Raw genomic sequence first — 10,048 nt, 5'->3', positions numbered from 1 at the left:
GCTGCTGCCGCCACTGTTGCTTGTGTCTGGTCCAAAGAAAAGAAGAAACGGGAGACTGATGGAACCTGGCAACTTCCTCTCCTGTTTCTTGTGTTTCCCTCCCAGTGGTCCAGTCTGTCTCCTCCCGTCCATCAGTTCTGAAGCTGCATCCTTTGTCTTTTTTCCTTGTGGAGAGGGTGGGGACACCTAAAGGTGCAGGTGGACGTTGTCAGTATCTAAAGCAGGAAGATTTCATAACTCTTGGTTCTGTTTTTTTGTTTTTTGTTTTTTTTTTGACACTAGCCATGTTGTTTTGCTCTGGGGCTTCAGATCCGGACGCACAGGAAGTAGGTCAGCCCCGCCTCCTCACCTGGTCTCCCTGATGACTTGTCTTCCTTTGGTTGATCATCCGCACCTTGGTGCTGCACCTCCCCAGCTGTGGTTCCTCTGTTCAGCTGAAGGTCAACGTGGTCGGCTGCACACTTCTAACTTTTCTCAGCTACTTTTAATCTGCAGATTAATTAATAAGATTAATTTCTGTCCTCTCTTTGCCCTTGCTTCCCTTCTCTCTCTAAAGCCTGTTGTGTTCGTCCTCTTCATCACACAGGCTCCAGAGCTCATGCTGTGGCTCTTTCAAGATGCATTTTTTACTCCACTTTTGGGAGTCCAGTTTTTTCATCTCTCTTCTTCTTGCGACTGAAGTGTATAGAATAGAATAGATGTACTTAATTGATCCCAAATTGGGAAACTAAAGGCTGGTGCAGCCTGTTGGCCTCACACAGTTGCCGCCTCCAGTCTGTCGGCCGCTGACAGGTTTCTGCGTCTGTTCGTGATGACGGCTCTTCCCAGCTGGTGCGGACTGAGTGAAAGAATGCAGCGTCTCGCCGGCTTCAGACAAATGTGATGCACTCCGTTGACATGTCTGCAGTTTCCATGTCGGCTCGCAGGCTGTGTGCACACGCCTAATGAGTCACTGCGCATAATGAACTGCAGCCCTCGGGGAGCTGCGACATTTTCCCACACTTCTCATGACTGCGGCCTCTCGTGAAAGCGCCGCAGCCGCCGGCCTCGGGGGCACCTGACCTTTGCCCTAAACGGAGCCATCTGCTGCCGGATTAATGTTCAGGGGTTAAAACGGCGGTGAAACGATCGTCTTAGATCAGTTTACATATCAGTTTTCTTTTTTTGTTCAGTAGCGACGAGCTGACTCACCAAGCCGGAGCACGCTCAGCACATAAGCCGTCCAGGAGGTGTCTTCAGACTTTTTCAGGGGAAGGGGACATGGAAGGTGGTACTGAGGGGGGGGGGGGGGGGGGGGGGGGCAGATAGCTGCCACATAAAGATGGTGGTTGGAGTGAAATTTTAATGCCACATTGTTGTTAATTCCCTTTCAAAAGGAATTATTAATAGAGCGACTAAGAACAGGCGCCATTGATGCCTGTGAGCACTTCTGTCTTCCAGCTGTTACATAAAGCAAAATGAATTCACCCTCTAGGTTAGCGGCTGGGAGAAAAGTGGCACAGGAAAAGAAAGGAAAAAACTTCATTTTTCCACCACAGACTGATTCCTCACCAGCTCCTCAGCGCAGGCATTGAAATCAAGCTGCTTTTTTTAATCAGGTAAGATCTCCAAACATCTGACAGCCCAGTATTTAACACAAACTGCTCTGTGGGCTCCAGAGCAGCAGGGGCAAAGAGCCGCCGATATGGCGGCAGCGCCATCTAGTGACGGCGTTTTGAACAAATTCACCATTAAAGCCAAGCAGGGGAAACAAGGGAGGATAATTTTTAAAAATGACCTCCAGAGCAGCCAGAATTTAAACAGGTGAAGGAAAGTAAATCAGCAGGTGCAGAGAAGACAAGAGAAACAGACAAAAATACAAAACAGCACAGGTGTTTTCATTCACTGAATTTTATTCTCAAGAAAATAAACATCTGTACATCAACGCTGACCTACTGTTGACACAGCGAAAAGCCAAAATAACACAGAAGAAGTTGTCAGGAGTTTGAAGGACCAGTCTGGGCGTTCGAGGGCATCGACCGGCTCTGCTGCTCCTCCACCATGTGCACAATGCCCTCAGACAGCCTTTGAACATCGCTGTGCGTGTCTGGCTGAGCGGCCAGAGTCCTGACGAGTTCAGTCACACCTTCCGTCTGCAGCAGGCGGCTGTAATGTGGTGCTACAGGGTGGAAGGCGGTGAGATGAGAGAGAAATGGAGACCAAGAGCAACTGAAACCACTTCCAGTCTTTCTTTTCAGCACACAAGGAAGCCTATGTACATGTTTAACCCAATATTTGCTGCAATATTTGTGGTCAATACCACAAATGATTTAGCACAGAACAATTTGCGATCTCTTTCCTTTTTTGTTTAAAACAAAAATCATCCATAATCCTATAATGTCTCTCTCTCACTGTGTGTGTGTGCGTGTGTCTCACTGTTTTGACTGCAGACTAGGTGAATGGCCCAGACTGCCCACAGCTGCACTCCAGAGGGCTGACTGGTCTGAAGCAGGGGGCAGAACGGATGGAAGGACCTGAGACAGAGATTTTAGACGTCAGTTACTTTAAGAAAATGTTCCTTTTTTTTGTTCTTAGGTTCAGTTTTCCACGACCTGACACTTTCTGGCTGCAGCAGCAGCATTCTGGCTGTGTGGGTATGTTTGAATGAACTACACAAGAGGGACAAAAATAAAAACAGAAATTGGGGTAAGATTGGGCTTTAAATGTGCATGCTGGCAACTGGGCTGGATGTTATGTATGCAAGTAGGGATGGATACATTATTTATGCAAAGCGATTCAAATAGTTATGCAACATGTGACTTGCATTTGATTTTAAATGGAACAGACAGCATGACAAAACGCATTAGATGCGACTCCAGCCTAAAAAAAAAACAACCCCTCAGTTTCCCGGTACGTGCGTCCTCCCCTCACCTGTAGGAGACCATCTCTCTCGCTATGGGCGTCCACGTCAGGATGGAGGCGTGCTGCCCGGATAGACAGACAGACAGACAGACAGACAGCGTTACCAGTGACCCATCATCCTCGTCCCTCCAAACCTGCAGCCCTGCTCCTACCAGTTGCTCCGGGACGGCAGCGAGCAGCTCGTGGCTCAGCGTCCAAGCCTGTGGCCTGGAGGCCAGCTGGGCCAGAATCCCCCCGGCGAAGTAGCGGACGCCGACCTCCAGCTCCGAGTCCTGCAGCAGAGCCAGCACGTGCTCCAGCAGGTCCTCGTCCAGGAGGTCCCGCTGCAGCTCCTCCACCTCGGCGATGTTGTTCTGGGGTGGCAGTGGAGCCATCTCACGTCAGATTACACACAGCGGCATTAAATTTGCTACTGCAGAGGGGGAGGGGGTGGGGGGGGGGTATACTTTGGATGGCAGCTCATATGGATGTGCCAGATACTGCAGCATTTGGATGCGACTGATGGCCGTGAGGAGCAAGTTGTGAAAGAACTCGAGTCTAAGCTGGTTAAGTGTAAGTAAGATTAAAAAACGACGACAATACAGCTGACATTTAGCATTGAAACACTCTGAACTACTGAAGACACACACGCGCACACAGGCTGAACCCACCAGGAGGCCGAGGACCTTCTGCTGAACAGAGGCTTCGCCGTAGTACGACTGCAAGGCAAAGTGGCGGTGATGAGACGGGGCGAGTGACACGCTGAGCCTCCTGGTCTGCCACAGTCGTCAGCGTCGCCATTCTTACCTCCAGCACCTCCTCGTAGAGCTCCAGGCCCTGGCAGCTGAGGAAGTTCTCAGCGGCGGCCGGCGTCTCGTCGGTGAGGTTCCACAAAGCGCTGAGGGCGAACTTGAGCGTGGAGTCCACCGCCGCCACCATGGCCTTCTGCTGCACGATCGCCAGCAGCTGCTGCACAAGTGAGGACCAAGCACTCGTAGGTTTTTGTTGTTGCTATTAGACATGCAGAAAATTATTACAAGGCGGATGTGAAATGAGAGGCTGGAGCAAATTGTTTATTTGTAAACAAGGCGCACCAGATGTCAGAGAAGCAGAGGTAATTGAGGCGTGACGAGGAGCCTGATTACTGAGGAAAACAGTGAAACGCAAGAGGCTGAATGACGGAGGAACCGACCGCGAGGCCGCGGCAGTGAACGCAGCACACAGCCCCGAGATGGAAAATGAAGCAGGACGCCGAGCCCTGAACTAAATCAACTCCTGTGCCACTTAAAAGCATGTAGGGGCATAAACTACATTTCCCATAATTAAGGCCTATTCTCTGACATAGAAAAGCAAGAATCACTAGATTACAGAATGTTTCCAGAGTTGGAAAAACCCCGCATACATTCCCAAATTGTCAAAGTTGAGAGAAGTTGGTGGAGAATAAAGGAAATTCAGTGAAAGTTTTTAAAACGTCAGACCTTTGATTGATGGCGCGCTGAACATGAAAAATGATGAGATGAGACGATGTTGTGAAATCTCGGCGCTACGTGCTCACACACGTTTTTGCATGGATGCACACACAGTGTTGCTAAGTCGAAAAAATAACAATGTGATGCAGGCACAGTTCTTGGGCATTATGCATGCTATGGAACCATGACATTCACAGTGTTGTACAGGGTTACAAGCGGCCCTTTGAGTCTGGGAGGAAGAGGGGACTGGAAACACTCCCCTGAATATCTGGCGCTAAGCTGCAGGCACGCAAGTCTGAAACCGAATCCACCCGTCAGCGTGGACGCACCTTCATGATGAAGACGTCGGTGCCGAGTTGGGCGCTCTCCTCCGTGGACAGCTGCAAACATTAATGTCAGACGTTAATGTGGATCCAAATCCCGCTGTTTTCCCACTGACAGGCAGAGCTTTTAGCTGCGCTGCGTGAGGCCACAGAGCTGGCAGACTGAAGCGTCGGCGTCGCCGAGGTGCAGGAGCCCCCGGCGGGCGGCGGCAGCGACAGGTGGCCAGCTATTTTTCTCTGCAGCGCACTAATGCACGGAGCACGAGCAACGTCTTGACCTTGGCCACCAGAACGGAGATGACGGCCACTGCCATCCTCTGGAGGGTCGGGTCCTCGTGGCTGCTCAGCCAGTTTATCACCAGCGTGGCGGCTAAATACCTGAAACATGAAGAACAAACCAAGTGAGGAACAGGACAAAAAAAAAAAAGCTGTGGAAAAATCTGATGCTTTTTCCGCACATTGCATCTGGAGAGGACTATTTCTTTTGGCTTTTGCTTTCCGTGTGGAAAAAATATTTTGCTTGGATCCCGAGAACTCGCAGTGCCATTACTGCACTGGTTATCTTGGCCGCAGCCTGGATTCACAGTGTGAGCGCAGGGAAGGCAGACTAACTTGTCGAAAGGGACGTCTTGAAGGATGAACTCGCTGCAGAGAGCCAGCAGGCAGTTCTTCTGCACCTGCAGGGACGGACAGGACGAGATGCACAAAACAACAATGCAAACGTCTGCATGTGCAGTGAAGGTGACGGCGATGAAATGAGAATCAGGATCCTCATCCGTTAAGTCGCTGGCTGACGTGTAACCAGAGATGCTGGCTGACCTGCTGGTGGCCGGGGAAGGTCTTCATGGCGCACAGCAGCTGGGCCACGGTGGCGCTGAGCAGAGCCACGGGCAGAGCCTCGGCCAGGTCCTGAGTGGTCAGGTTGAAGACGCACGCTGTGCCCACCAAGTGCACATGGGGGGAAGTGGGGTGGCTCTGCATTCCACTCAGCACCAGCTAGAATGGTGAAGAACTGGACTGTTACAGATGAGCTAAACGAAAAAGTCTAGCAGACTCAGGCAGATGGAAGAAAAACTTTAGCTGAGAAGTTTGTATTGAACTGGGCAAAAACTGTTATTTTCAAAGGGAATTGGGACAAAAGGCTTCATGCTAATAGACAGAAAAGAAGTCAGAGTCTGGATATGTGACTCATGGCTAATTGGTAGCCCATGATTTCTGTCAAAAACTTACCACCTCGATATGCTAACATCAGGAGGACGCTGTCATGAAGAGTTATCGACTCACTATGCAGTCAATCATTCCTCCCTCTCAACAACACGCTACCTTCAGCATATCTGGCCGTGCTTCGCTGATGTCAATAACCAGATTGTAGAGATGGACGAGCGCCTCCTGCACGAAGCACTCGCGGCCTTGGTACCGTCTCAGAGCTTCGCACACCTGGGTCTCATTTGCCTCTCCGGTCACCTGATCAGACACAGAAAGCAACAGTGAGGGTGAGGGCAATGCAGTGGGCCTCCACGGTTCCTCCAGTGTCAGAGGAATGAGAATCGAATGTCCCAGCAGCGAAGATCTCTGGACTGTGACCAAAGCGCGACCACTTACTTTCAGCTCCTTCTTTGCACACACGGCGGCGCAGGAGCTCGTCCCGGTGGCCAGCAGTCCCAGAAAAACCACCCGACTCCTGCTCTGGACGAACGCCGCGACCGCCGCCTCGCTGACCCTCCTGCGGCCCGAGATGTCCAAAGACACGAGGGAGGGCAGGAGGTCCGGACCGGCCTCCAGGAGCTGCCGCACCGTCTCGCTGCCGTCCCTGCCGTCGCTGTCGCCCACCGCACTGTGGTCCTCCGAGAGGTCCAGGTGCCTGAGGGCGCGGAGCTGGCCGAGGACGTCCAGCAGCCCGGCGGGCGGCATGTCCAGCCGGCGCAGGCGGTGGGCCACCAGGGACCTCAGGGTGTCCCTGCAGCCCAGCAGCGGCGTGAGCTGCGTGACAGCACTGCAGGAGATGTCCAGGCTCTCCAGCCGTCCCAGGGTGGAGACGTCCTGCAGGGCGGCGTCGCCCAGGTCCGTGTTGGAGAGGTTCAGCTTCCTCAGACCCTGCAGGGACCCGAAGCCCGTCGTCTCCCCGAGGGAGGCCCAGTCCAAGAGGAGCCCGCTGAGGGACAGAGTGTGCAGGCTGGACCTGCACTGGTCGCTGGAGGCCAGAGCGGAGACGACGGCGGCCCCGGTGAGGCCCCCCGACACCCAGGAGGCGTCCAGCTCCTGCAGCCGGTGGGGGCAGAGGGCCAGCAGGAAGGCCTCGCGGGACACACAGCAGCGGCGGACGGTGGCGCGGCGCAGGCGGAGGAGAGCGGCGTCGTGGAAAATCCCCACAGACGCGTCGTTCAGTGTCCCTACAGGCAGGAAGACAAACAAGAGGAAAACTGTTGATGGAAAAGTAGCATCACCTCAGCCAGATTTTCCCCCCTCTCCACAAATCACTTCAGTCTGGCCGCAAACTCATGAGTCACACAGTCAAAATGCTCTGACGCCGTTGGTACACACTTGATCCTAAACAGGAAGTCATTTTCTTTCTGCTCTTCCAACCCACCTAGAGTCACCATCCTGTGCAGGAGCTGGTCGGCCGTCTCTTGGGGGAACAGCGGAGCCCGATCCAGGCACATGGAGCCGTCGCTTCTCCTGCTGCACAGGGCGTCCAGGCTGCGGCACACCTGAGACAGGCAGAGGTCACAGAGCGTCCCAGGGCCCTGCGACTCCTGCAACACAGTAACACAGCATGAGTCTGGGCACTCAGTGCCTCACAGTAATATGGCTGATTTTATTTAGTGCTCTTCCAGATTCTCTACTATAAGCCTTCGAAGAAGAACCACAAAAACCGGGAGAAGACATTTGAAACATTTAACATTTGTTTTGGGTTAAGAAAATCCGAGAAGGGAATTGTAGGATGGATTTTCTCAGTGGAAAAGATGTTTTGCTCCTGACTGGTTTAGTTAAGAGTTCAGTTTAGGCGGTGAATCACATCCATTGTCATTCCTCACACCAAGTGGAAACCAGCTGGATACTGGATAATGAAAAACACAGTTGGCCTACCTCGAATAAAATAGATAGATTATTGATTGATTATGATATAAGACAAAATGAGAGTCAAAACTATTTGTTTTTCTGCCTTGATAACCGATTACCAGAAACGTTAAGTTTTTAGCAAATTAGGCAACCCCTATAAAATTCAAAGCTTCACTTTACGAGTTGACACTTATTCAAGTGGGAAGATTCTGAAGTGAATTTGGCAAGGTCGAACTAAACTAATTGTGTCTCTCTCACCGGCTCCTGCAGGGTGAGCTATAAACTGCACATGCAGCAGCATCCTACACATGCAGCAAGAGGTGTTGGTGTGCAGTTTCGTCCACATTAAACACGCCTGTGGCGCGTGCACAGGCCCTGACTGTTCTCTCCTGCTGCTGCTGCTGCTGCTGCTCTGGTCTAATTTTAACCGCAGCACTCGAGGCTCTGCACACCAATGAAGCCCGGGTTAAATCACCTAATCCTGCCGCTCCATGTTGCAAACAGGAGTCGTCTCCCTGCAAGTAGCACACAGCTTCGCGGCGAATATAGACGCGGCATGAATCAAGACGACCAACGAATAAACGTCTTTCAGAAACGTCAACGGACTCACCATGACAGACAACTGCACAGTCGGCGGCAAGACGGCAAGGATTAAAAATAACCGCAACAGGTCTTTCGGAAAATAGCAGGAGTTACACTTGACATATTGACGCCTTTTAATTCAATTTAAACATGTTTAATCGTTTAAAAAATAAATAAATCAGAGATTCAAAGGTTTGAATGCATAAAAAAGATACAGCAAAACATAGAATAAATCGACGGTACAGTCACGCGCTGCTCTTCAGTTATCAGCCGTGACAGGGTAAACGCTTTCCAATTGGTGGCAAACACTGACGTCACAGAAAGTGCCTGGATGGACTTTTGTTAACGTGCGATAGTATTAGTAAAACGTGTCACCCGAAAAAAAAGTTGTTCAAGTAAAATACTGGAATTTCAAAATTTCAACTATTATAAATACACACATTGAAACTATTATTATTATTATTATTATTATTATTATTATTATTATTATTATTATTATTATTAGCAGTAGTAGTAGTAGTAGTAGTAGTAGTAGTAGTAGTACAATTAGAAAGACATGACAAGAAGGAATCTGGTCTGCCGTTGTCGGACCTAAAGGCGGTGGCAGTAGTAATAAACGCATTTGGCCACAGGGAGGAGCTCTCAGAGAGAAGAACATACCCGTGGTGGTGCTGGTTTGTAAAGCTGAGTGGAGTCAGAAGTTTATTTTGTATTTTTTTTGTATTTATGTTTGTTTTTTGTTTTTTAATACTACACCCCTAGACGGTTATGGGAGCCCCAGCTCTTAGCGTGCCCCACCTTGGTGCAAATACTGCATTTTCAGGTGTTGGCTGGATGAGGGGACTTTCTTCCACGTGCACAGTACATCTTTCGTCTACGGTCAACTGGATTCAACAAACCTACTGACAAAGACTGACTTTGACACACACACACACACACACACACACACACACACACACACACACACACACACACACACACACTTAAATACGCTTGTGTGTGTGAATAATCCACAAGGTTACACAAATCTGTCCTCCCATGTTGCTGAAGCCTCCCTCACTCCTACACAGTGACTCCCCCACGCATCAAAGCCTGCCGCTTCCTCCCTCCGTCCTCAACATTCAGTTCTCTCTCTCTCTCTCTCTCTCTCTCTCTCTCTCTCTCTCTCTCTCTCTCTCTCTCTCTCTCTCTCCCTCCCTCCCTCTCTCTGTGTCTGTGTATTGTCCTCGTGAGCAAATAAACACAGCTGCCAATAGCCCTGGGACTGCTGAGAGCCACACATGCCCATGCACAGAGCAGTGGAGTTGGGGAGGCTCCACAGCTACTGGCTCACCAGATCCACAGACATTAGATTAAAGCTAACTGGAAACAGCTCTGGTGGAATATTAGAAACAGCCATGGGCGTACTGTGTGAATGGAGCTGACAGGTAGGTCCCTAATAGACAACCAAAAGTGACTTCATAAGTGCCTATCGGCAAATCCTCGGGGGGCAAAAACTGTGCACATGAGGGAGACAATCCAATCCTCCCAAAATTCAGTCAAGTGATGATCACTCTGATTCAACACTTGCTTTCTCATTTTGTGGTGAAACCCTGTATTCCCCCCTTGTCCCCTGCCCGCACCCCCTGCCCCCGAAACAAACACGTGACATCAGAGGAAGAGGGCAGGGCCAGGCCGTCCTCCGACTACACAGGGAGAGAGATCGCATCATTCATCCTCCCCTTCCTTCCTTCC

At 50.6% G+C, this 10,048-nt stretch overlaps 1 protein-coding gene across 2 annotated transcripts; it reads right to left on the bottom strand.

Annotated features, from left to right (window-relative positions):
- Positions 1 to 1,876: 1,876 nt before the first annotated feature.
- LOC142884830 (protein zyg-11 homolog) lies at positions 1,877 to 8,541 on the bottom strand. Of its 2 annotated transcripts, none has more exons than XM_076020762.1 (14): positions 8,343 to 8,541; positions 7,260 to 7,425; positions 6,275 to 7,062; positions 5,996 to 6,136; positions 5,492 to 5,668; positions 5,285 to 5,349; positions 4,951 to 5,050; positions 4,679 to 4,729; positions 3,688 to 3,846; positions 3,552 to 3,599; positions 3,054 to 3,254; positions 2,911 to 2,963; positions 2,416 to 2,513; positions 1,877 to 2,158 (listed from the first exon to the last, which is right to left on the bottom strand). In XM_076020762.1, exons 1-14 carry the CDS (start codon positions 8,343 to 8,345, stop codon positions 1,977 to 1,979), a joined length of 2,232 nt encoding a protein of 743 aa, XP_075876877.1. In that variant the 5' UTR covers positions 8,346 to 8,541; the 3' UTR covers positions 1,877 to 1,976. The 2 variants fall into 2 exon arrangements, with proteins under 2 accessions (XP_075876877.1, XP_075876876.1); XM_076020761.1 differs by having other exon boundaries at positions 3,688 to 3,849; positions 8,343 to 8,540.
- Between the last annotated feature and the right edge of the window lie 1,507 nt (positions 8,542 to 10,048).

The sequence above is a fragment of the Nelusetta ayraudi genome, unplaced genomic scaffold, assembly GCF_046127955.1.
Source record: "Nelusetta ayraudi isolate G7.1 ecotype Tasmania unplaced genomic scaffold, CSIRO-AGI_Nayr_v1 ptg000011l, whole genome shotgun sequence".
NCBI classification, from domain to species: domain Eukaryota; kingdom Metazoa; phylum Chordata; class Actinopteri; order Tetraodontiformes; family Monacanthidae; genus Nelusetta; species Nelusetta ayraudi.
The sequence above is the reverse complement of the archived record's forward strand: the minus strand, read 5'-3'. Positions and strand labels throughout refer to the sequence as shown.

Bases quoted from the DNA above. Each gene is read 5' to 3' on its own strand.
- LOC142884830 (XM_076020761.1), bottom strand. The intron at 6,137-6,274 runs GTAAGTGGTCGC...GTGTCTGATCAG, and splicing joins GTGCAAAGAAGGAGCTGAAA to GTGACCGGAGAGGCAAATGA. The intron at 5,669-5,995 runs GTAGCGTGTTGT...TCACCATTCTAG, and splicing joins CACGGCCAGATATGCTGAAG to CTGGTGCTGAGTGGAATGCA.